Genomic DNA, 25437 nt, shown 5'->3' on the forward strand with positions numbered 1-25437 from the left:
GTAGGGTCAGACTAATGTTCTGATTTTTTCTTCTTCCAGTCCATAAAGAAACCTCTGCGGCTCTGTTATTAACTATATCCGGGTCACTCGCTCTGCTTCCTGTAGAGCTGTGTTTCATAAACCGCTAACGTAGACAGAAGGTAAGTTAGGCGGATTGTTTTTGTTCGTTATTATTGACTCTTGCTGCAGGTTAGATATCTGCCTCTGATAAATATACAGTGAATTAACTAGTTAGCACTTATGTGTGTGAAATTAGCATGTAGCTCCGAGGATCCGCTGCTTTAATTCCACTGCAAGGTTAACCGCTATGCTAACTAAAGTTAGCATGTCAGCACTGAGGTCAGTTTGATCAACACAATCCCTGTGTATTAATACCTTTCTTTGTTTAGTATATATATATATATTTTAATAAATATGTAATTTTAATTGCAACAACTGAACTACTTTGATCACATTTTCTCTTCCCATTTTAGCTTACTTTGTACATCTGACGTAGCAATACCAAGGCAATCTCTGAAATATCAAAATAAGTATAATTGTGGGATTATTCTTAAAAGTTACAGCCATGTTGTTTTTGTTTTTAAGTGTTTCTGTTTTTAAGGTTAACGTGATGTAACCATCGATAAGTGTCTTATTTTGGCACTTATTATTTTTGTGGATTTTACTTTGAGATTTTAATTACGACACAATATGCTTTTATTTAATTGAATTAAACAGTTATCTGAGCTAAATAAAAATATATATTTTATGTATAATTTGTTTTCCGAGGTTCAAAATAATTTTTCAGTTTTAATTTTTTGTTTCAAAAAATAAAAACATTGATTAAAATAGAGAAAAACAGCCCTCAATTGACTTTAAACGTTTCTTTTTTAAAAAACACGGTCATAAATGTACTGAATTACAACTATATTTGATAACTCTGCACCAGTACAACATACTTAAATACACCAAAAACTTCATAGGTTTGGTCAAATATGCAAAAGCAACAGAACTTGCTGCTTTTGTGGTATACTAGCCCAATTTTTCCTAAATTTTTCCCAATATTTTGAAAAGGTCAACCACAAAGATTGCATATAAAGTGAGTGGTAAAGCAATCGAAGCCAAAAAAGAAACTTAGAAAGACATTCAAACAGCCTGGAGAACTACTGACAAAGACCAACTTAAAAGATTACAAGATAATTTTACATTTTGTAGATTTGCAACCTTGTCCAGGAGGTTCTGCAAGATAAGTTTGTTTACATTCAGTAATGGTTTGTGTACAAACAAGATGGGGCAATTATTGGATCCTAAATGTGTGATAACTACATATATCTTATAAATTTGTTGGATGTTTTATTTTCACACTATATTTTCACTTGTCACTAGAAGTACACTTCAATCCTCACTTTTCTGTTCTTGACATGAAGAGCTGTGTGTTATGGAAAATATTTGTCCAATAATAGCTTTTTTTTTCATTTTCAGATGAAGAAATGTTTTTTATTTCTGTCTTCTTGAATTAAAATAACTTGAGAGCGCTGGTGCTGAAGTTTTAAAGCTGCTGCTCTTTCTGTTTTCTGCTGGAAGGATGCTGTCCTTGTCTCGTTCGGTGGTGGGTGCTGTGGCCCGCGCTCCGGCTGCAATCAGCCAAGGCGGCGTGACCACTCTCTGTCGATTCAACAGCACTGCACAGGTACATTGTCTGTTTTTAATAGAACCGTTAAATAGTTTAACTTTCAAAAAGCATATACAAAAAAATTATGTTTTTCTTTAACCAGACTGCTCCAAAGAAAACTAAATTTGGCCCACTGGCAGACGAGGACAGAATTTTCACAAATCTTTATGGCCGTCATGACTGGAGGTAACATGACTTTTACTTTCTTGCTTAATCCAGAGTATCATAACATTAATTCAGCGCACTCAGGCAATCAAAATGATTTAAAAAAAAAGAATAATTTACAATATTTACGTGCTTTTTGCTTCCCGGTAGGCTAAACGGGGCACTGAAGCGTGGCGACTGGTACAAAACCAAGGAGATCCTTTTGAAGGGGGTCGACTGGATTCTCAATGAGATCAAGGTTTCTGGTTTGCGGGGGAGAGGAGGAGCCGGGTTCCCTACTGGCATGAAGTGGAGTTTCATGAACAAGCCCAGCGACGGCCGGTCAGTGCAGAGAGCCTGGCAGATTTACCTCTGGTCTCCTCATTATATTTTGTTTTAAAGCTTTGAATAATATAGAAATGGAGTCAAGAAACTAATTATTATATTAGTAATCTCCAGATTGGCACTGGGTTTGGATAGAAGTGGAAGAAGAAATAAATATACATTACAGATAAATATTTGTTTCCTTTTTTAGTTATTGATTATTCCGATGATTATTTTGATAAAAGCATTTTGCAGATGTTTCTAAGCCTTTTTCATACAGTATTAGAAATGCATTAAAATGCAAACAAACAAGATACTTCAATTCCTTTTTTTTAAATGAGAAAATAAACATTTTATTGCTTATAATGCAATAGCATAACATCCCCTCAGTGCATGCTGGATGATTTGTAGCAAATGATGCATCTGCAGCTAAAAATATTTCTAACATCAACATGTGAAAAGCTCAACTCTTTTTGCTTGAATTAAAGTAAGTACAGTGAATGAGCTGTTGATTATTTTTTTGGGATTAACTGATTAACAACTAGATAGTAAAAGGAGTTTTTTTATTATAATTTCTTTTTTTACATCATTTGAACCAGGTGAAGCTAAAACAATGCCACTTACACAGTTTTGGGTAGAACAAAACTGTTTACAGAAAGTTTTTATTATTTTTTTTATCTTTAATGCAAAATGTATGGTATATATTTTTGTACAGTTTTGGCTTAATTACTGTTCATAGTGTGTTCTCTCAGCAAAATTGCCTTTTTTGTGTAACATGAGATTAATTGATTACAAAATTAGTTGATAATTTTAATAATCAATTAAATCATGATTTATCTGCTTATTCGTTTCGATCTTGTTCAAGACTTTATTCACAGTTCCATTGTCTAAATGTTAGGTTCAGCTTTCTTCCCTTAAATACAGATAGAAATATATTTTAAAAATTCCACTTGTATTTAGTAGTGAACCAATCATTGATTTCCTCAATAGCTGAAATGAAAACAAAGAATTTTATAAATGTTTATCAGTTAATTAATCTATTAACTTCTCCTCTGGATCGGTCAGTTCTTCTGCTCACAGTCATGTTGTTGCTCTTACAGTTCAGTTTTATCCGATGGGAAACTGGTTCTACTTTCCACAATTGCTGCTGCTTTTCCTACATGACTTGACCCAGCTTTGTGTCTGTATTTTAGGCCGAAGTATCTGGTGGTGAATGCGGACGAAGGAGAGCCTGGAACCTGCAAGGACAGAGAGATCATGAGGCACGACCCGCACAAGCTGGTGGAGGGCTGCCTGATCGCAGGCCGGGCCATGGGGGCTCGTGCTGCTTACATCTACATCAGAGGAGAGTTTTACAACGAGTCGTCCAACCTGCAGGTGAACGTGTGCACATCGACGGCGTGGCAGTTTATTAAACAGCTGTTGCGTAATGCAGAAAGCATTAATTTAAAAAATGTGTATAAAACTATACCTATTGGTGTTAAACTTTCTAAATAATGAATAGTCAAAATTTTAAAAGGAAAGTGGCAAAAGGACATACAAACATTTCAGTATTGACATAACTTACATATACAGCTGTGGGGAAAAAAAAAATAACCACTGGACTGAATCCCATTGAAAACCTCCTGGTTATTCCACCAAATATTGATTTCTAAACTCTTCCTGAGTTAAAACATTAGTTTTGTTGTTTCTAAATGAGTATGAGCTTGTTTTCTTTGCATAATTTGAGATCTGAAAGCACTGCATCGTTTAGTTATTTCTCATTTTCTGCAAATACATACAAAATTTTTGCTTCGAATTTCAGAGACATGTTGTCAGTAGCTCATAGAATAAAAGAACAATGTTCACTGTACTCAAACATAAACCTATAAAGAGTAAAATCATTTTAAGTGGTTTCTTAATTTTTTCCCAGAGCTGTATGTAATTGATTCTTCACAAATGGCTGTCAATTACTTGTCGTCTTTTAAACAAATTTTTCCAGTTCCTACCTAATTTCAGAAATAAATATTTTTTTTAGTGGTGGGACTTGATTAAAAATTTTGATTAATCACAGTTTTATTTAAAACTATTTATCGACAAAATAAGCAACGTTTTTTAATCAAAGAAATATTTTTTTCTGCTAAATTATGGAACTCAACAGCAAAGATAGTTATTGTTTTAATCTTTTTATTTAGGTCATTCATTCATTATTTAGCTTTCAAGTGTTTCATAAATCCAGGATCATTCATGTAACTTTTTTAAAATAAAAACTTCTTTAGAAACGCTGACATTAGCATTCCTGCTGCTACCTACATGTTTTGCATTAAAACAGTATTTAGGCTTGAATAGCTTCAACTCTTTTTAGCACAACTTGTATACAACAGTCTCATATTCCAGCATCCCATCAGATCGTTTTTTGAAGCAAAAAACAATTTTCTTAAAACTTTTAATTTTTTTTATTTGGCTTTTTGTTGTATGTATTCTATCCTGTTTGCACGTTCATATTGACTGATTTTATACTGAGTACTGTCCTTTATTGGGATAGGGGAGGGATAAAAAAAAATGGAAAAGTTTAAAAAAAAGTACTTTTTTTATTTTTAACACATTAAAATCTTTGCAATAAATGAATCAGAATTAACCCATCTTTCTCTTTCAGGTGGCCATCAATGAGGCGTATGCTGCTGGGCTGATTGGAAAGAACGCCTGCGGCTCTGGTTACGACTTCGATGTGTTTGTGATGCGTGGCGCCGGTGCGTACATCTGTGGAGAAGAAACCGCCCTCATAGAGTCCCTGGAGGGGAAACAGGGGAAGCCGCGTCTCAAGCCTCCGTTCCCTGCAGACGTTGGTGAGTTCAGGCAGCACATAACATCCGTACGTCCCAGTGGGTTCCTCCTGGCAACTCGAGTGTTTTCTCCTCTTGTTGAAGGTGTGTTTGGTTGCCCGACGACTGTCGCCAACGTGGAGACGGTGTCTGTGGCGCCCACCATCTGTCGCCGTGGAGGGTCGTGGTTTGTGAGCTTCGGCAGGGAGAGAAACTCTGGTACAAAACTGTTCAACATCTCGGGTCATGTGAACCACCCCTGCACTGTGGAGGAGGAGATGTCCGTCCCTCTGAAAGAGCTCATCGAGAGACACGCAGGTATGTATCAACATGGTGGCTTTCATTTTTAAATCTGGGTGAAAACATCCATATGTGTTTCCTGCATGGTTTTTAAACATCCGGAAAAGTCTGCCATTTGATGTCAGCACGTTAAAGGTCTGACTCTGGAAAAAAATAAAGGTTTTATTCCTTTAATTACACTGCCTAAATGTTATCCTTCCTTCAGGCCTTTCTAGGTGTTGCTGTCTCTTGTATCATTCCCTTCATTTTTGTACTGCTGCAACTAATGATTTTAGTAATTGATTATTCTGACGATAAATCTAATTTAAAAAATTGGGACATTTGCTTTTTTTGTCCTCCTTTAATGTGTTCTGCATCCTTTCATTGCTTTTGTCTTTCCATCCTTTTATCTTTCCTTTTTTTTACTTGCCCCGTTTTTGCTTTCCTCTTTCATTCCTTCCTAACTTCTTTTATTTTCTGTGCCTTTTCCTCCTTTCTTCTTTCCTTGTATCATTCCTTTCTTCCTTGTTCCTTGGCTTCTTTCTGTTTCCTCTGTAGTTTCTTCATTCAGTCAGTCTATTTGCAGCCTCCATATTTAAAATGATGGTGAACCTCAATATTTTCTATTTTTTGTTGAACATAATTTTCAAATATCATAATTTACCAAAGTAAAAGTAGAGCTACGAAAACATATTTTTACTCAAGTGAAAATAAAAAAGTAGAGATTACTAAAGTAAGAGTAAAAAAGTACTGAGTAATTTATCAAAACATTAATCATTTAACATTTAAAAATTACATCAATTGGACCAAAATCTAAAGTTGTGTGGAAATTTTGGTCTTGTAAGAACCGAAATGAAAGTAATTCATGTAAACAAGATCATTTTAAAATAACGATTTTCCAAAATTTTCAATATAAAACATTAATTAAAAACTGCAGGTGTGTGTCTTTGTCTGGTGAATTTGTGGTTAAAACAAACCAAACCAACATTTTACTTACATAAGAGTAGCAATACTTCATAATAAAATAAATCAAGTAAAAGTAAAACATACAGTGTTGTAAAAATACTTCTAAAAGTACATATTTTCCAAAATGTTACTCAAGTAAACTGAGTAAGTGTAACTAGTTACTACCCAAATCTGCTGAAAACTCCAAAAAAGTGTTTTGGGTTTTTTTTATATAAAAAACAGGGAGGAGTCTTTCCTATATGTGCGTTTTTAAATCTATTTCTTTTGAAGTGTAATTAAGTAGAAAGGTCACAAAGAGATAACCTAAATCCATCTGCCATGTTCTCCTTCAGTACAAGGGTCACAAAGCCAAAGATTAGGACGGCTTAACATAAGCGACTACATTTTTTTTTTATTCCTAACTTAATTGAAAGCAACATCTGTGCGGTAGGTGGCGTTCGTGGAGGCTGGGATAACCTGCTGGCTGTAATCCCTGGAGGATCCTCAACTCCCCTCATCCCCAAGAACGTCTGTGAAGAGGTGCTAATGGATTTCGACGGCCTCATTCAAGCCCAGACCGGCCTCGGCACGGCCGCTCTAATCGTCATGGACAAATCTGTGAGTCCGTCACCTCTGCAGAGCGACCAGACGCCGGTATCATTGGTCATTGGTTGATTAGTGTTGCTTTTGCAGACTGACATCATCAGAGCCATCGCCCGACTGATTGAGTTCTACAAACATGAGAGTTGTGGCCAGTGCACACCATGCAGGGAGGGTAAATGCTTCTCATGAAGTTTCTTTTTTGAAGGATTTATTTTCATAAACAGTCAAATAAAATGTTTTGTTTTGGATGCTCTGGTTGATTTCTGTAGGAGTGGACTGGATGAATAAGATGATGTGGCGTTTTGTCCGCGGCGACGCGCGGCCGGCGGAGATCGATATGATCTGGGAGCTCAGCAAGCAGATCGAGGGACACACCATCTGCGCGCTGGGTGACGGTGCAGCGTGGCCCGTACAGGTAAAGACATATCAGAGAAGAGAAATCATTCCAACAGTCAGAGGTAAAACCCAGTTAGAGGTGGAACCCAGTTAGAGGTGGAACCCAGTCTTTTTTATTTGTCCTTGGTCCTCCCTTCTTTTGTCTTACCTTGTTTCCTTTATTTCTTTCTTCCTCCTGTCTGACCTACTTCAATTTCTTACTTTTGTTCTTTCTTCTTGTTTTTCCTGTTTTTCTTTTCTTGCATCCTTCCTTTTCCCTGCCCTTCTTCCTTTTTGTCTTTCTTCTTTTATTTCAGCTTAAGTTTGGTTCCTGTTTTTTCCAGTTTAAAAAATCAATGCCATAAACTCATTGTGAACTTTTTTGCGTGTTATTAAAATAAGTTAAATCCAATTAAATAAGAGCTCTTAAAGGTTTAGTTTGTAAATATCTGGAATGGAAAGGTAAATGTGTGATTTATTTATTTTATTCAAAACCTAAATACTAAATACAGTACTAAAACTAAAGTACTGGACTTGTTATGGAGATGATATTTTGGGCTGACAGGTTCTTCCTGAAACTTGACCAATCCTGTTTGTAATTAACAGTTTGTGCCACTAGATGTCACTAGTTCCCTCCCACAGTAACAAAATAATGCATTTGATTTTTTTTCTGCATTATGTTCTGTCATAATCGCCTCAGTTATGAAGTTATTTATCACTTTGACTTGATGGTGTATATTGAAGTGATATTGCGCATAAATAATCTTTTTGTTGTGTTTTTAGGGATTAATCCGGCACTTCAGGCCTGTGATGGAAAGCCGAATCGCTGAATACCAGCAGCAGCAGAAACAAGCTGTGGCTTAAATCTCGTTCTCAACTTTTTGATTTCTTCATTCTGCCTCTAAACGCCCTTAACCTTATGTCTGTGAGAAATATTTAAACTAAAGATGATATACTGTCTTTTTGCCTCATCAGGAAGCTTCAATTCACATTTCTGTCGTGTTCGGTGAAAATACCAATAAAGATACATTACCTGAAACTATTGGTTGATTTTAAGAGTTGAATTGTTTGGATTTTTTTGTATTACTTTTGAATTTTGGTATGTGGAAAAGAAAATTGATGCTGAGATGCTAATATTTTTATTTCAGTCTTATGGAGTAGATCTATCCACATGAAAATACTTTAAATATTGAAACCCATGCTAATAATTCACAAAAATGAAGGGTAGTACGAGTTTCCAAGTAAAAACGGTCTGATTTATAAAATAAATAGTTACTAAATTTGTAGGATATGTATTCTAGGTTCATACAAAATCTGTGAAAGAGTGGATTTAAAAGAAAATCTTTAAATTTGAACATTTTGGATCTTTAAAGATGGTTTGTGGGGGATTATGTTGATATTGACAGGAATCATCCAAATTGAAGGACTGCTAAAATTTAAATGTATTTAAGGTATAAAGACATAAATCTAATTATAACCACTATATTAAGTTATTTTCTATTTGATCAAAGATATTAGATCTTTACCTTTGACAGTTTTGAATCACAAAATTGATTTTCAGTGTTTCATTCAGAACTTGTCAGAGGAGCTGGTTCAATAAGATAGGAGCAGATGAAAGATATGGTTCTCATTTATTTAGATAGATTAGGAACTGCAAGTATACCTACCAGTGTGAGAGAAACGTAGTATGTTAGGAACTATGGTGTCTTTAGGATAAGATGGTGCTGGAAGGGTAATTTTTCTACATTTAGTTGCAAAACAATCACAAACTTCAATGTATTTAAGAGGATTGTGTGTGACAGACCACCATAGAGCATAAATAGAAATCTGAGAAGTGTGGCATGCAGTTTTACTCATCCCCTTCTTCCTTTTCAATAAATCTACGGAAAACAATTGCTTCCAAAAATCTAACTAGTAAATTGATTCCATCTGTGTAGTTTAATCTGAGTATGAATACGGCTGTTCCAATTCTCAATAGTCAACTAACATCAAGAAACACACCAGGCAGATCAAGGTTAATGTTGTAGAGAATTACAAAGAAACCCCGAGTGACTTTTTGGGGGGGGAAATTACTTTTAGGACTAATTTTACTCTTTTACTTAAGTAATTTTATTGTGAAGTATTTCTACTCTCACTGTGAGCAACTTCACTGAATGAAGAACAAGTTTATTTTTAACCAAAGAAATGACTAACAGTGTCTGTATCTGGTAATTTCCTGCAGACCTGCAGTTTTTTGTTTAAATTTTATAAGTTTTATATAGAAAATTTTTTACTTTTGCCTGATTCTATTTTGTAATTGTGTTATTTATATGAATTACTTTCATTTTGAGTTTTAACATATCAATATTCCCATGTATTTTTATATTTTAATCTAATGTAATTTTTTAAATATGACATAATTGATATTTTGATTATCAATCATTGCTACTACCTTCTATTACTTATTAAAAATGTTACTAAGTACTTTAGTAGCCTTTTTATGTCACCTTACTTATGTCACTCTTAATTTCTTGAATTTTCTACTTTTTATTTTTACTTGAGTAAAAATTAGCTGTAGTAGTGCTACTCTTACTTGAGTACAATTTTTGGGTACTCAAGATCAGTGCCGTATAATATCTACAGTATCTCGCTGCTCTAGCTTTGTAGTGGCGAACTCTAATCTCGCGAGATTTTCTATTCCCACGTCACGTGACGGGGGCTGAACAACAGCTTCGTTTCCGTGGACGCTGCAGATAGTGCTAAAGCAAGTTTGGATTTGTTTTATGTGAAAGATTGATCATTTAACCACCGCACAAATTATACAACGGGCATAGAAAATATTTTTTCATTCAATTATTTTTAAAGTTGAAACCAAATGGCGCAGCTTGTGCTGCGCGCTCCCCTGTGTCCTCCATCGTGGTGCAACGGTTGTCGTAATTTTACAACGTTTAATATTTACCGCAATCATTGATGCTAAAGAGTTTTCACCCGAGTATTTTAGAGATATAACGCAGTTATGACGTGTTCAGTTGTCCTTTTAATAATGTTTCGTATTTAAGTTGTTTTTAATGACAATTTTGTGCTGATCTTGCAGTTTGATGTGGATCTGAGCTCGGTGAAAGCATCAAGATGGAAATGAAAATAGAGCAAGTGGTTGTTGGAAATGAAATGAAGTCCTCTTCTGCAGAGACCAAATCTGACCCTGTGGGCGGCCCGGAGTACTGTAAGCTGATATTTACTGTACTATTACTGCAAAGAACATGAAAAGTCACAAGTCTTCTCTGTCTTCTTTGTAAGCTTTTAGAATAAAACATAATGTTGGAACATTTTAGGCTGAATTAGTAACCTTCATTGGTCGTCATCTTATTCAAAATGTACATGTTTCTCTGTAAAAGCTCATGAGTATTGATCTGTTACACCTGTTTATTAAGTTGGACTTCCCCGAGCTTCAATGCTTGCCCCATTGATGTTTTTATTTTGTGTTTTTCCCTCAAAGATTTATTCTTATATTCAGAAGAGGTGGTTGAAACATATTCTTTGGTATGTTGTGGAAATCAAAGTCCAGACCTAGATGAAATGAAATTAAGTAAAATGTCAGAGAAAAAAAAAAATAATTAAGAACAATATTCTACTATCCTCGGTGGCAGGGCCCCAGGGGTGGATGAGATTTGTCCTGGGTTCCTTACGGCTCTGGATGTTGTAGGGTTGTGTTGGCTGACATGACTCTTCAATATTGCATGGACATCGGGGGCAGTTCCCCTGGATTGGCAGATTGGGGTGGTGGTCCCCCTGTTCAAAAAGGGGGACCGGAGGGTGTGCTCCAATTACAGGGGGGTCACAGTCTTAAGCCTCCCTGGCAAGGTCCATTGAGGGGTCCTGGAGAGGAGGGTCCGTCGGATAGTTCAACCTCGGATTCAGGAAGAGCAGTGTGGTTTTCGTCCTGGTCGTGGAACACTGGACCAGCTCTACACCCTCAGCAGGGTCCTGGAGGGTGCATGGGAGTTTGCCCAACCGGTCTACATGTGTTTTGTGGACTTGGAGAAGGCATTCGACCGTGTCCCTCGGGGAGCCCTGTGGGGGGTTCTCTGGGAGTATGGGGTACCGGGCCCTTTGATACGGGCTGTCAGGTCCCTGTATGACCGGTGTCAGAGTCTGGTCCGCATTGCCGGCAGTAAGTCGGGCTTGTTTCCGGGGAGAGTTGCACTCCGCCAGGGCTGCCCTTTGTCACCGATTCTGTTCATCACTTTCATGGACAGAATTTCTAGGTGCAGCCAAGGTGTTGAGGGGATCCGATTTGGTGGCCTTAGGATCTCATCTCTGCTTTTTGCGGATGATGTGGTCCTATTGGCTTCATCAGGTCATGATCTGCAGCTCTCGCTGGAGCGTTTCGCAGCCGAGTGAGAAGCGGCTGGGATTAGGATCAGTGCCTCCAAATCCGAGGCCATGGTCTTGAGCCGGAAAAGGGTAGAGTGCCTTCTCCTGGTCAGGGCGGGTGTCCTGCCCCAAGTGGAGGAGTTTAAGTATCTCGAGATCTTGTTCACGAATGAGGGAAGAAGGGAGCGGGAGATCGACAGGCGGATTGGCGCAGCGTCTGCAATGAAGCGGGCGCTGTACTGGTCCGTTACATTGTAGAGAGCTTTGCTCTCTATTTACCGGACAATCTACGTTCCCACCCTCATCTATGGTCATGAGCTTTGGGTCTTGACCGAAAGAACGAGATCACGGATACAACGGCCGAAATGGGTTTTCTCCGTAGGGTGTCTGGGCTTTAATCCAAAGTAAAAATTTATTTCTACAAAATAATGATAATTAAAGAAAAATATTTAACGTAAAGGAAGTGATTGCATAAATATTCACCAGTTACAATCAGTATTTAGATTAAGCTAGTGATCTGTCACATGCATTTTAGCAAACTCTAGTTGAGTTAATCATTCTTTATATGTAAAACCAAGGAAAAAAAGGTAAAAGGAAAAATTTTAATCTGGGTGAATACTTTTAATAAACACCTTACAAAACATGCAGTACTTTCTAAGTCTGTCGTCTGCACTACAGATCTCCATGAGAGTCTGCAGTGTTTCCATTGCCTGATCATTTTCAAAGACCTCAAATCCAAGGAGAGACACATCAAGAGGAACCATCGGGACGAGTACAAGCGTCATTTGCAGCAGGTATAAAAATTAAAATTGTCTCAAAAAAATTTTCAGCAAACTCTGTAATTCATATAAAATAAAATAGGAAATATCATAATTTATCAAAATTTCTACCCCTATACAGTATTACACTAAAAATTTACATTAGTATCAAATAATCTTCAGTGAAATTCAGGTGCAGAAAAAAAAAATTGTTGGAAAGTTCATTTTAAAAAATAACACATTTACTAGCGTAGTTTAATAATTTTGTAGATGTATTATTTGTGGGATAGTACTGTTATAAAAAAGTTGTAAGGATTCTCTTATTTATAAACAGACCTGAGTAGGGATTATGATTTTTTAGTCCAAAATTTACCTACATTTGCATGTAGGTAATCAAATATGTTAAGTTAATTTATTTCAGTTATTGGACTCAAAAGGTGAAAATCTTAAGTAGGTCCTTTACACATGAAGGGATTTATTTGAAGCATTTATTTCTGTAAATTTTGATAAATGGACTTATAGCTAATAAAACCTCAAAATTAACTTTGTCACAAAAATAAGAGACCAATTAAAAGAATAAATGTTTGTACAGAAATATGACTTTATGGTTTAGATATTTGGAGTAAGGACTAGTGACCTGTCCAGTAGACCATTCACTCTTGCCAAATTGGCAACTTTGTCGCTAAATTTAATAATTTTTCAGCGACTTTTGCTTCAAAAAAGTGACTAGCGACAAATGCAGAGACTATCTTCTGTGTTTTGGGAGACTTTGGCATTAAGATTTCAGTGTGTGAGTAAGTCCAGCCTATTGTTGGGAGTGTGAATGCCAAAGAAAATAAATATGTAATGTACTCTGATTACTTTGCTCTTTTCTATAGTGTTGGCACTCCGTGGAAGAGCACAGAGTTATACAGCTTTATATTGGTGAAAATAATTTAAACTTTAGGTTGTCAAAACTAAAACTGACTCCAGCTCTTTTCTTTGGACTTCCAACAAAAGAACAGATAAAAAAGTAACTTTGTAGTTGAATCACGCATAAGTAAAGCTGCCGCTGACCCTGCTCTGCTTCGCAGAAGCTGTAAACATTACTCAAAATTTACCATGTTGCTTAATGTTTTTTTTGTTGCACTAAAATACTGTAAATCATTGCAATTGATTCACAGCCTCAGTCACTGATTCACCTCCTCCAATGTCTATGCCTCAGATAACTGTCTTTTAGTTAAATTTGATATTATGCATGACTGATTTATGTAGTGTAAATTCAGGAAAAGAATTTATATTACATAAACATATTTAGAGTTTTTTAAATCTTTTTGTCTTGCCAACTTTGATATTCTCTTCTTCTACTCCTCATAAAATATGCAAATTAAGCAATGATGTCATCTAACGACTTTTAGGACACCCCATAGGTATTTTTCTTGGCAACAGTGAGACAATTGTTGACATCCTCCACAAAGAGGCCCAGGAAGCTGGCTGTTCAGTCCTGTATCCAAACATAATGTTAAAAAATTAAGTAGAAGGAAAAACTATGGTTGGAAAAGTAATAAAGTACTACAAGGCTCAGTATAGTCATGTTTTTCACTGTTTAGTTTGAACAAGCTGTGAATTTGTTAGTCTTTTAAAGCAAACTGTTGAACGTTAGATCAGAAAGGTTTAAATATCTGATTATTTGCTTAATATTAATTCGTTGCCTATTTTTAAGCATCAGTCTGTTTCCATTCGTCCATGCATGTATACTCTAGTTTCATGTTCTATAATTAAAGCCTGACAACAGTACACATTTATGCCACAAATAAATAGTGAAACTTGAGAAAGAACAGACTGAGTATTAAGAAAATTTGACTCTGAAACAAAAAAAAATTGTATTTTTTCAAATTTTCTTTTTGCAGAATAATACGCTGTTCATGTGCTACAAGTGCAACAGCTCTTTCTCCACAACTGCAGAGCTCAGCCAGCACCAACCTACACATTTTACCGAAGAAAAGCCATTTTCCTGCTCCCTCTGCCAGGAAAGATTCAGCACGTTTACCGAGGTTTTTAAAGCTGATTCTTCTAATGTTTTTTACGTGTTCGCCATAAATTGTGAGCCGTGCTGATCGTTTGTTGTCTTACAGCTGAACCAACACAGACGGAAGGATTGCGGGGAGCGGCGTTTTCTTTGCGTTGACTGCGGCGCCAGGTTCCCCGTTCCCTTTCGACTCCGCAAACATCGCATTGCAATGCATCCCGAGAAAGAGGCTGCAGCTGAAGACATTGACATGTTTCAGTGCTGTAAATGTGGCGTTGTTTTCCAGACAGAAGACGAGCTCCTGCAGCATCAGGAGGAAACCGCTGACTGCGATCTTGAGGAGTCACGAGGCAAAAAGCGGGCCTGTGAACCTACTCCCGTTTCCCAAGAGGTGGACGTTGATAAGAAAATCAAGCAAGAAGACGTTGCAAAAGAATACCCTGACTCGACTTCGTCTGTGGAGTGTAAAATTCCCTGTCCTGAAGACGACTGTAATTGTATGTTTGCCACAGTTGAAGCCTTGCGAGCTCACAAAAAAGACCTCCATCGCCCTCGCCCTCTGAAAGCTCTCAGCTCTGAATACTCCTGCCTTACCTGCGGGAAGAGCTTTGCAAGAGAAAGTACTCTAAAGGCTCATCAAACCTCCCATTTTAAGACAGAGAAGTCTATTGCAAAGAGATGATACAGAAGGAGAAAACTTCCTCCTTTGGTGTCACATCATAATGTCATTCATGTTGCTTGGTGAAGGATTTCAGCATGATATGTTAGAATAAGTTTGTGAAGCAGAATTATGGATCATATTGCCAATTGTTTCAGGAATGTTATTTATTTTTTCATTTTAACCTGGGTTCGTACGAGTACTTGAAGTCCTTGAAGTCCTTGACGATGCTTGAATTTCGATTAGATGCAAGGTTTTCCCCTGAAAACTTGCTAAGCCCGGTGGTTGGGGTCTAGGGCAGTTATTCATCCAGCAACCCGTCGTGTTCTTGAGTTAAAAAATGTTTAAACTTGACAGGAAATTTGAAAATATCACTTGATAATTATGTGTTATTAAAAGATTAGAAGATTAAAGTCTTAAAAAATGCAAACATTTAAAAAAGTCTTTAAAAAATAAGCAAGGCTTAGCCTGGTGGGGCCACAAATAAAGCCTGGTGGCCCACCGGGCTCATAATACATTGGGGAAAACCCTGAGATGTTTTCAAGGTTTGGAAAGTGCTTCATTTTTGTAAAAGAAATAAAATTTAAAAATCCTTAAAATTGCTTATTCTATTTTAAGGATTAGGAGAAAAGACTCCTTAACTGAAAGTCAAGTGATTATTTATGTCGTGTCTGAGCATTTAGTTTGAGCAAACCAATGTGTTCAATGTAATGAATATGTATTATTTATATAATGGCCCAACAATTGAAATAAATTTGGTATTTTATTTGTGTTCTTGAAATTGGGGGATTTATTTTCTTAAATTTGTGTTTTGTTCTCAGATCTATCAGCTGTCTCAGAAAGAATTTTCAAAACATAAAATTTAGTTTAATTTATTTTGTCCCTTACATATAGGAAACTGTCACAAAACATTACTCATAACGGTAATAAATTATGCCATATAATAGTGAATTAGAACTGTCTTTAATTCATTTGTATTGTTTTGTTGGAAAAGTTTGAAAGCTTATCTTGAAAATGTCTGAAAAGTGCTTGAATTTTGTTGTTGGAAAAGTGTACGAACCCTGTTTAACAAAATACCCTACACTGAAAACCTACCCTTCTGTGTGTAAATAATCAGGATTTATTTTTACAAAGCAACAATCTCACAAAAGTCACTGTTCATGTTGCCTTCGTTTTTATCCTAAAAGTTTTATATTGATAGTGAAATAGCAAAGTGATTCTTCTTTGGGTTGTGGGAAATACTTTGTAGTTAAGTATTTGATTTCAGCAAAATGTGTAAATGTGGCATTGGCACTGTATCTCATAACATAACCATAATAAAATATGTTTTTAAAAAAACAGCTCCATTTATAGAACTCTGCACCGACAAGTGTTTTTTGTCTTTATGTTTCTGCATCAAAGTAGTTGGTGTCACTTCAGAGTTTGCCTTAATGTCAGTTAATTCCTTATGATGCAAACTATTTTGTGAAGTACACCACTCTTTTTTTAAACTAATAGCATGATACCATGGGCATGGTGATCTTTGGCTTGTGGGTTTATTTTCTATAAATATGACATAAGACATCAATTTTAGTTTTATCAGATCGCCAGGTCATCGCTCCAAAAATTAAGGGCTCTGTCTTCTGAGTGCATTTACAACCTAATTTGGCTTTTGTTTATTTTTATTACCTTCTCAATGAAGGTTCTTGTTTGAGCTCTTATTGGTACAGAACTGGTTTCACTCATTCCAGCGTCTTTACAAGGTCTGTTGCTTTTGTTTCTAGGTTGATTCACACATCTTGCACTTTAAACACCCAACGTTCATTAATAGCATGATGGCTTGACATTCCTATGGTTTCCATACCTCCATATACAGAGTTTGAACAGATAAATGTCTGGAATCTTGAGGTATCTGAAATGCTGCACCTGGAAATACGTAGTATGAGGTGTTGTCTTAAGAATCATGACATTTTCATTTAAGCTTTCCCAAATAGTTTAAAGGCATATTAATCCTTGTGCATGTGCAGAATTTGGTTAACCTAATATTCTTCCTTGCTTGCTTTCACTAAATAAAAATCCAATCAATGTATTTATAATCAACCAATCAATCAAATTTTATTTGTATAGCACATTTCAGCAGCAAGGCATTTCAAAGTGCTTTACATCATATCAAACACAGAAACACAATGCAACATAGAATCAACAATCAAAACACAACATTAAGTCAGGTTCCATCAATAAAATTGTAATTGATTACGTTTCACATACAATCCTAAGGTCCTAATTTTATAACAAAATGTTTCAAACTGATATGTATTAATATGGGTGGAACCTGTACCCCGTTCAAGCTTAAATTACTATTATTTTTCTTTGCTACGTCCAAATAAGACATTTAGACCAATTAAGACCAGTGTTTAAGTAAGCCTGGATGGAAGCGTGTCAAAATAATTTAATTTCCACAATGTGGAATTCAATCCCTATTATCAAAGTCTGTGACTATTTTCAATATGTTTAAAAAGTGAACCAAACTCTAGATGTGTCAACAGCAATGCATTCATGTTTAAAATGTTTTATCGTTATGTTTTAATATGTATGACTCTGTTAACATTGTTTATATCACCTTTAATTAATTTAGTCTTTTACTACTATTCAATTTCTTTGTAGTATCTTAAAAAATGATATAAAAGCATACAGGTTTTTATACTGTTTATTTTTTTATAGTGTTTTATACTTTCATAAAAACCCATAGGGACAAGTGTTGCAAATTAGCTCACTATAATACAATTTGTCAATGTGATTGTGTGTCTGTCTCTATCAGATAAACTTGAGAAATAAATAGATAAATAAATAAATAAACAAACAAACAAATAAATTCATGACCTGCATTTATAAACACATATAAAGCTCAAACATATGTTAGCATTTTTAGTAGAAGTCAAACTTTTAAGCCTTTATTTAAGCAAATGCTATTTCTATTATTTTAAATTCGTCACACAAGTAAAAAAAAACAACAACCGACAACAACAAAACATCAAAAACAGCTCATTTTAAAAGCGAAGTCGCCCACGTCGTCGAACGTCGAGCAGCTCCGGCGACGTTCGTCTACCCATGATGCACCTATCTCGCGCCTTTGCATCGAGCAGACCCATCTTGCCTCGCGCACCGCTGCAGTGATCCTCTGCCCGCGCGCTGTCTCCGTTGTTGTATTAAATATAATGGCGGCCTCGGGAGGCGGATTATCGTCTCCTTCCACAACCGCTGGGCTGAGTGCTCAGGCACCGCCTGCCCGGTCACGCTTCCCAGGTCGGCCGTTAACGGGTCGCAGCAGGCTGCGCTCGGAGAAGAAACGGACCAGACGCGGAAGATTGGGCTCGGACTACGGAGAGCTGGTCGCAGCCGGGCCGAGGCCCGTCAACACCGGCCTTGCGTTCGGCGAGGATCCGTCCCTGCTGCGGCTGCTGGGGGTGGCTGAGAAGCACGATCGGCGGAAGGATGTGGGCTTCGACTCTAGCAATAGCGAGGAGGTGAGTCGGCTAGATGAAAAACCGTGCTATTTAAATTCAGAATAAGCACTTCCTGCGATGTTAAAACACAAATTTGTTATGTTTGTTATATAAAGCACAGTTTAGCTTATGTGCAGCTAGCTAGCTACAAACATAACACATAGTAGCATTGTAGCACGAAGCTGTTTGCCTGCAGGGAATGTTTCATATGGGATTAACCAGCGATTGTTTTCGTGTGATTATTCTGCGTGTATTAATACTCTGCTGTGCGGAACTGGTATAGGAAGTTGCATCTGAGGTATAAATATCCGTCCAGCCGAGTGTTTGCATAAAAAAAAAAAACAGATAAGGCGGAAACTTTGGCGCTATGAGCACAGCAGTAAAGGCTTTTTGTTTGTGGCAACCATTCTTTGGGATCCTGTGAATATTGGTTTTTCCACGCGGGTCTGCTAAAAGCTGCTCTCCGGTGATTTTGGTCGTTGTTGAAACGTTTTGTTACTTTCCACGTTGGAGTTTGTGTCAGCTGACTGCTCGGTGTTTTTTAACGTCAGCTGAACGTCCGCAGCAGCGGGAGGAAAGCAAAGGTTTAATTAACCTTAAATAGAGTCTGTGAAGCCAGTCCTACAATAAATTAGGAGCATTTTAGAGTAAATTGAACGATGTCTTTCAGTTGCTTAATGATCAGACAAAGGTTAAGGAAGGGTTTCATGTTAATCCTTTTCTGGCATCAAATTGCCTGCAAAGAAAAGTTGATGTTTTCTCAGGAGATTCGTATTTTGCGTTTCTGTAATAACTTACAATTTGTGTCAAAATAACATCTCTTGAAGATGCTATTTTAATTCATTCTGGTAAAAATGCTAACAAGTTTTTTTTCTTTATCTAATTAAAAATTATTTACACCATTCTCTGTAATCTATGGACACTCTTTTGTGTAATTGTTGAGATGTTCTATGCATTTTTGACCATTTATCTTTGTATTGGACTACAAGTCGTTGAGGTTAGGAGGCCTCCTTTCCATAACCCTAATCATTAGCTCCCTCTACAGAATTTTTTGTACTGGATTCAAGCCAGGACTCCGGTTGGGCCACTGTAAAACATTAATGTTCCAGTCAGAAGAAACATGTTAACTAAATAGAAAGATTACCTTAAATGTAAAGCTGAATAATTGTATATATACCATAACTTTTAACTTTATTTTTTTTGTTATTGTTTTTAAGGAGTCCATGTACAGAAGAGAAGGAAGGTTTTTATTTTTTGTTGATTATCTCTAAACGAACAAATACTGACATATCAGACCTTTTCTCTTTATCTACTAAATATATTACATCTAGGAACTCCCTAATATGTTAATTGTTTCAATTGATCAAGCATCAGTATTTTCTACAATTCACTTTCTTAGTTTAATTTAAATTATTTTAAGGTTGGCAGCAAATGCCTCCATGCATACAAAAGACAAAGAAGCAAAGAGAAAAAAAACAAAGGAAAAAATAATGAAAGAAAGAATCAGAAAAGCAAAGCAATGAAATAATTTTATATCTTCATTTTCTGTTGATTTTAAAACGGCCACCTTTATCAAATAACCTGCAGGATATTTTATTTTATTTGTTTTAGTACCTGAGGGGGGGAAATAATCAGAAGGTCAGACCTTTTAATGAAACTGGAAAATGTATCAAACAGGAAACACTTGCTCAGTTTTTAGAAAAGTACAAAACAGAAGGTGAGATGACTTCCATCCGTATGGACACACATGAATCCTACAGTCAGTTTGGATGCAGTCAATTAATGTCTTTCCTGTCTGACATCAGAAAGACTTTACTGATGCAATCTCTTTGGAGTTGACTGAAATAGTCACATGGCTCTCTCTTGTAATGATGCTTATCTGTAGCTCTCCACATCTCCTGGTACTGTGCAGTGTTCTTTGTTGCTGGATAATTCAAGAGTTTTTACTTCTGATCACTCTGAAGATTGTTTACATTTGAGATAGATGTATGTATTATGAATTATGAACTGCTGAGAAAAGTAAATTGATTAATTAAGGAGTCTTTTTGTTAACTGCAACTGTCTGCAGATAAATATCCATCCTTACTAGAACTATGATTGACGTTTCCATTGTGCATTGCTTCAGAAATAAATTGTGGAAATCTTGCAAGCTGAAATTAAAATGTTGCACAGGCAGAAAAAGTGTGAACCGTTTAGTTTAGTTTACTGCTGAGTCACAAGTGGGGAAAATAAAAAAAAATTCAGTTGCTGTGTCAAAACTACACTGATGCGACAGGGGAGTAACAGCAGAGAGCCGGGCTGCAGATGCTGAGATGCAGTTTCTGTTGGGCGAGTACCTGAAAATCAAATCATGAAGAGAACTGACTCATCTTCAGTGACATGTAGATTTGTGGTTTATTGGGTAATTTCAGGGACAAACAACAGAATTGTGCTCAGATTTGAATAAAGTCTGACCTGAGAACATTTTTACTTTCTGAAGCTGAACACCAAAATAAATATATCACCACTGTGAAGTGCTGTTGGTAATTTAATGTTTGCTTTATTTTCCAATTGTTGTGATTTTTACCAGTAACTTGGCAAATGCAGGATATTTTTGTATTGTAATTTCGATTTAAAAATGATTTGTTTCCTTATATTTGTAATGATATCAACACTTATTGTTTAGACACAGTTGGTGTTAAATTGAATACAATAAGTTGGAAGTTTAAAAAATATGTTGTTCTTTTGTATGTTTTAACTAAGTCCGTTGCAAATTAACTGCCTATGAAACGGTGTACAATATTTATTATTCAACATATGAATAATATATGAATAAACTACAAAGATGGTAGAATCAATGTGGACAAAAACCTTTTCTCTGTTTTCCAACAAGTTTATTAGAAAGAAAATTCATTAATATAAAAAATTTATTTGAGAAAAGATGGAAATTCTTTCTTATAAAGATCACAGAGCACAATTTTGTTTACATATTTGAGTTGATTGTATCATTTACAAATGCTATGCTAAATGTCACACGAGCTTTCTAAACATGTTTTGGAGTTCTTGTTTGAAGCTCCAGCAGCTACTGATAAAATCGTTTACTTTCTTCTATTTATTCCAGTTTTATCTTCCACACACATTGCATATTCTGCATATTCTTCAGGTAATGTGTAGCATTTCAACAGTTTTACAGGCAAAACAAACTTTCTTTATTGCGATTAGAAAATTGTTTTCCAGGTTCTTAAAACTCGGCCTTTTCAGTATCTCTTCTTTTTTGTTTGTTTTTACAAAATTTGAATTGTTTTACATACAGGTGAAGAAGTAGTTTTATTTTACAACATGTTTCTGCTTTCTTTGGTCCAACATTAATTCAGGGCAGTTGAGAATATTTCTTTATTTGTTCAGTATTATTTACTCTAAAGGATTATCTGTCTGTGCTCATATGGCTTCAAAGTCTGCAGTAAATGTGTATTTTGCTGATGCTGGGGCAATCTTTACATACTGAAGTGGTAACATGCTGTTTGTTTATGCATTTGGCAGTCGCCTTTTCCCCAAAGTGATTTACAAATGATGATACAACTCATTAATATCAAAGCTAACAATTAGCTACTTAGGAGAAAAACTAGTCAGGTTGTTTCTGGTCTAACAGAGTAGAAAAATAATCCAGAAGCCGTCGCCTCTGACTCGGTTTGGATATGACCAGTGAATGTATTTTCTGTGTGTTTTCAGCTAATCAAATGCAAGAAAACCTGATAAGAAGCAGCAGCTGCTGCCACTGAGGCCTATCTATAAGAATATCTCCATGAAGAGTAAAAACAGATATGTTAAAAAAAAATCCAGATTCATTTGATCAAATTCTACAAATAGAACTGAAGTGTTTAAATCAATTCATTGTGATTAAGTTATTATTGAATTAACTCTCAATTAATGTAGTAATTAATAGTTAACTCTAGTACAGACTCAAAAAAGGCTGTATGCTGAAAAAAAAATCTATTTTCTGAGCAGTAATTAAACCAAAACTGTACAAAAATATATGTATTTTGCATTTAAGGCATAAAAAGCTTCTTTGTAAATAAATGTTCTACATAAAACTCCTCAAGTGGCATAGTTTTAGATACACCCATTTCAAATATAAAAATCCTCTTATTATGCACCAAAAAATAATAATCTACAGATCAGCCTTGCATGTACTGATGTGAAGTAAAAGAGAAAGGTCTAAGCTTTTCATGTCTGAATTATTTTTTTAGTTGCAGGTCCATCCTTTACTACATTCACTAAAGATATGCTATGTTGTTGCATTTTAAGCAATAACATATATATTTTCTTGTTTAAAATGACTTGAATTGTTGGCAAATGTAATTTATTTCTAATATTTTATTTTTAAAAAAGGATTAAATAAAAAACATGCTTTATGTGCTAATTGTTTTTTTTTTATCTGATTAATTGTCAGAATAATCAATAGATTGTTAGTCATAACTGTATCTATAACCTTTGAAATATATATGTTGTTTGAACCTAAAATGCCATTGTTGTAGTTAAACCACAGGTTGTTCACAGATTATCTGTCCTTATCTCAACATTTCCAAATACTTTATTCTACCAACTATAAGGTTTATTTTATATTTTCTAGGAGGAAGATTTTACTGGCTTTGGGAGCTCAAGAGTTTGCCCATCAAAACCTAAAACCTTGGCGTCCAAGAGATCGGTGAGCCAAGCCAAGCCGCCTCAAGCTTCAGATCCGGTGCTGGAAGCAAAGCCTCTTATTGGAAAAATTATTCCCAAGACCCCAAAATCAAGTCTGATTGGGAAAATTGTATCTAAAATTCCCAAGGAAGGGTCAGATGTGGAGGAGAGCCCAACTAGAGATAAAGAATTGCCGAAAGTGGTTATCAAAGTGCACAACAAAGGGACAAAAGTCAAACATGTAGAAAAGCAAACATCGGCAGAAGAAGGAACATTGAAGCAAAGAGCAACCAAATCAGGAAGTGATGCTAAACCTCATGAAACTGAGTCAAGTGTATCTGAACCGGTTGGAGATGAAGAACATTCTCACAGGACGGATGAGGCTGAAGGAGAAGTGTTGGCGGACTCGGAGTCGTCTCAGGCAAAAGGATCTGAAAAGCTTAAAAGCGGTTTTCAAATGGGCCGGGGCGCAGCCATCTCCTCAACTTCTTTTCACAAACGTCAGAGGATGATGAGGATGGTTAAAGGTTTGGGTTCGTCTCCAGAGGCGGCAGCCCAGAGTGAAAAAGAGGCGGGAGTATCGCTCCAGAGCAAAGCTGCAGAGACTTCAGTGAAGAGGGCGCACAGACGGCATCGAGGCAGATTTTTGTTTGGTTATAGGCGCAAACAATCAACGGATGCTTCTGTTAACAAACGGCCGAAAATCGGTCGGGTTCGGACACGGCATGTGTTTTATACCTACGTGCCAGAGCCACTTCCAGCTGTGGATGGTGCCGAACCGCAGGGTCAGAGTATGGAGCCATCGGAGGACAAGACAAAGCTATCACAAAACTCTAACAGCTGTACAACTGTAACGAGTGGACGGTCTTCCCGCGTTATCAAAACCCCAAAAAGATTCCTTAACGAGGAAATCATCCCGTTTCCAAAGGGTTCGCTGTCAACATGGCTGAAAAGTCAGCAGAAGGATGACACAAAATCCACTCTGTCCCTCCATGAATCAGGCTACGACGGTAGCTCACAGTCGCTAGACAGCTACCCCAAGTCGGTGTTGGACAGCTCGCTGCTTGAGTCAAGGATCTCATCCAAACCCAGTTCAGGCGCGAGTCATGTCGAGCTCTACAAAAACTTAAAGAAGCTGACATTAAAATTGGCAGAGAAAAAGAAAAGCCAGTCCGGTTTTCAGGAGGACCATGGAGACCAGGAAGGCGGTTTGACTTTCCCAAACAGGAAGAGACGGAGGCCCAAGATCATGATGGAGGAGATAGACTCTCCCGGAGTTGTGAGGAAAGTGTCTGTGGTGGTCAAGGCAGGCGTGGAAATTCCTGAGGAAACTCCAGCAGAAGACATGGAAAATAACAGTGAGTATCCCATCCGCTGTATTTCCTCCTCTAAAAGATGTTTAAAAGTGACTTACTATGCTTCCTTAAACAGGCAAGAATAGGTCTATGGGCTATACAAAACATGTTCATTACATTTCTTTGCACAAAATCATTCTTAGATAATGAGATTTTAGTCTGCTCAGTTCTGCCTATTTGAGCTCCTTTCAGATCGAGCTGCTTTAGGGCGTCTTGTCTCTTTAAATCCAAATAAGCTGCTTCTGGCCACGCCCCTTAACTCAACGTTTACACTAATACATAAAAATGGCTGCAAACACATATGCAATTATTCAACTATTCACCTTTGAAAAGCATTAGTAGAACCTCCTGCACAACCAACAAGAAAGCAGCAAGTGGTTTCTGAATAGTAAAGTCAACAACAAAACTTTTCCAGCAGCCATTGTACAGCATACAGCAGTAAAACCAACTAACCAAAAGTGCTAGAGCTCCACTAGGGTTGCTAAGTAATGGGTGGAATTCTGTCTGGGTTGCTAGGTAACCAGCTGGACTTGGCTGAGGTTGCTAGGCCAAGGATAGTTTTTGAAACGGTTTGTTTTCCAGACACCTATAAAAACATTAACATTTTGCTAAATATGGCAGGGCTGTTTTTTTTAGAAGCAGTAGAAACCCAAATGGAAGTACAAAAACAAGCAAAATGTTAATTTTGCATTATAGGTCCCCTTTAAAACAAAATGTTTTTCTAAGGCTCCGGTCATAATACCAGGATGCCTGCTATAAAATCGTGGATAATCTATCCTTTTTTTGTGCCGTCCCATAAAGAAGCAGCACTGACGGAGGAGCCCGGTTGCGATGTGCTGGAAGTGGGCGGGCCGAGCCATCGGATTGGTCTCAGCGGCGCTAATAAGCGGATGCTGCACCTGCTGAAGAAAGCCAAAGTCCAGCTCATCAAGATTGATCAGCAGAAGCAGCTCAAGCTGTCACAGGTAGGAACAAAAATCCTGGATTTTGAAAATCAATGTAAAAAAAAAAGAAGAAATATTTACAAAGAAAACTGGTT

General features: G+C 36.7%; 3 protein-coding genes across 8 annotated transcripts in view; all 3 read left to right on the plus strand.

Annotated features, from left to right (window-relative positions):
- The first annotated feature begins 42 nt into the window (after window positions 1–42).
- Window positions 43–8178, plus strand: ndufv1 (NADH:ubiquinone oxidoreductase core subunit V1). Of its 2 annotated transcripts, none has more exons than XM_032580051.1 (11): window positions 43–140; window positions 1564–1669; window positions 1755–1837; window positions 1967–2137; window positions 3313–3496; window positions 4755–4944; window positions 5026–5238; window positions 6596–6762; window positions 6838–6919; window positions 7017–7162; window positions 7906–8096. In XM_032580051.1, the coding sequence occupies exons 2-11, from the start codon at window positions 1565–1567 to the stop codon at window positions 7984–7986; spliced, it is 1422 nt and encodes a 473-aa protein (XP_032435942.1). In that variant the 5' UTR covers window positions 43–140; window position 1564; the 3' UTR covers window positions 7987–8096. The 2 variants fall into 2 exon arrangements, with proteins under 2 accessions (XP_032435942.1, XP_032435941.1); XM_032580050.1 differs by lacking the exon at window positions 43–140 and adding an exon at window positions 258–339 and having other exon boundaries at window positions 7906–8178.
- Window positions 8179–9767: 1589 nt separating this feature from the next.
- On the plus strand, window positions 9768–16254 carry LOC116730681 (oocyte zinc finger protein XlCOF22-like). Of its 2 annotated transcripts, none has more exons than XM_032580054.1 (5): window positions 9768–9865; window positions 10196–10324; window positions 12154–12269; window positions 14123–14266; window positions 14348–16254. In XM_032580054.1, exons 2-5 carry the CDS (start codon window positions 10231–10233, stop codon window positions 14921–14923), a joined length of 930 nt encoding a protein of 309 aa, XP_032435945.1. In that variant the 5' UTR covers window positions 9768–9865; window positions 10196–10230; the 3' UTR covers window positions 14924–16254. The 2 variants fall into 2 exon arrangements, with proteins under 2 accessions (XP_032435945.1, XP_032435946.1); XM_032580055.1 differs by lacking the exon at window positions 9768–9865 and adding an exon at window positions 9872–10028.
- Window positions 16255–18009: 1755 nt separating this feature from the next.
- kmt2ba (lysine (K)-specific methyltransferase 2Ba) overlaps window positions 18010–25437 on the plus strand; it is a 48736-nt gene continuing 41308 nt past the window's right edge. For 2 of the 4 annotated variants that reach the window (XR_004341387.1, XM_032580038.1), the window contains exons 1-3: window positions 18010–18402; window positions 22991–24401; window positions 25200–25363. Coding sequence is in view for 2 of the 4 variants with exons in the window: in XM_032580038.1 (XP_032435929.1) it covers window positions 18094–18402; window positions 22991–24401; window positions 25200–25363 (1884 nt within the window). In the remaining 2 variants the exon portion in view is untranslated. Of the gene's footprint in view, window positions 18403–22990; window positions 24402–25199; window positions 25364–25437 lie in introns of those variants that run through there. The other 2 variants (XM_032580039.1, XM_032580040.1) reach the window with 2 other exon arrangements.

Source organism: Xiphophorus hellerii, chromosome 13, assembly GCF_003331165.1.
Source record: "Xiphophorus hellerii strain 12219 chromosome 13, Xiphophorus_hellerii-4.1, whole genome shotgun sequence".
Lineage (NCBI taxonomy): Eukaryota > Metazoa > Chordata > Actinopteri > Cyprinodontiformes > Poeciliidae > Xiphophorus > Xiphophorus hellerii.

What these genes read in the sequence shown, in the direction of transcription:
- LOC116730681 (XM_032580054.1), top strand. Translation starts at nt 10,231, where the DNA reads ATGGAAATGAAAATAGAGCAAGTGGTTGTTGGAAATGAAATGAAGTCC. An exon ending in ACAAGCGTCATTTGCAGCAG is followed by an intron (nt 12,270 to 14,122) that starts GTATAAAAATTA and finishes TTCTTTTTGCAG; the next exon opens with AATAATACGCTGTTCATGTG. An exon ending in GATTCAGCACGTTTACCGAG is followed by an intron (nt 14,267 to 14,347) that starts GTTTTTAAAGCT and finishes GTTGTCTTACAG; the next exon opens with CTGAACCAACACAGACGGAA.
- ndufv1 (XM_032580050.1), top strand. Translation starts at nt 308, where the DNA reads ATGCTAACTAAAGTTAGCATGTCAGCACTGAG. An exon ending in TCCGTTCCCTGCAGACGTTG is followed by an intron (nt 4,945 to 5,025) that starts GTGAGTTCAGGC and finishes CTCTTGTTGAAG; the next exon opens with GTGTGTTTGGTTGCCCGACG. An exon ending in GCTCATCGAGAGACACGCAG is followed by an intron (nt 5,239 to 6,595) that starts GTATGTATCAAC and finishes TCTGTGCGGTAG; the next exon opens with GTGGCGTTCGTGGAGGCTGG.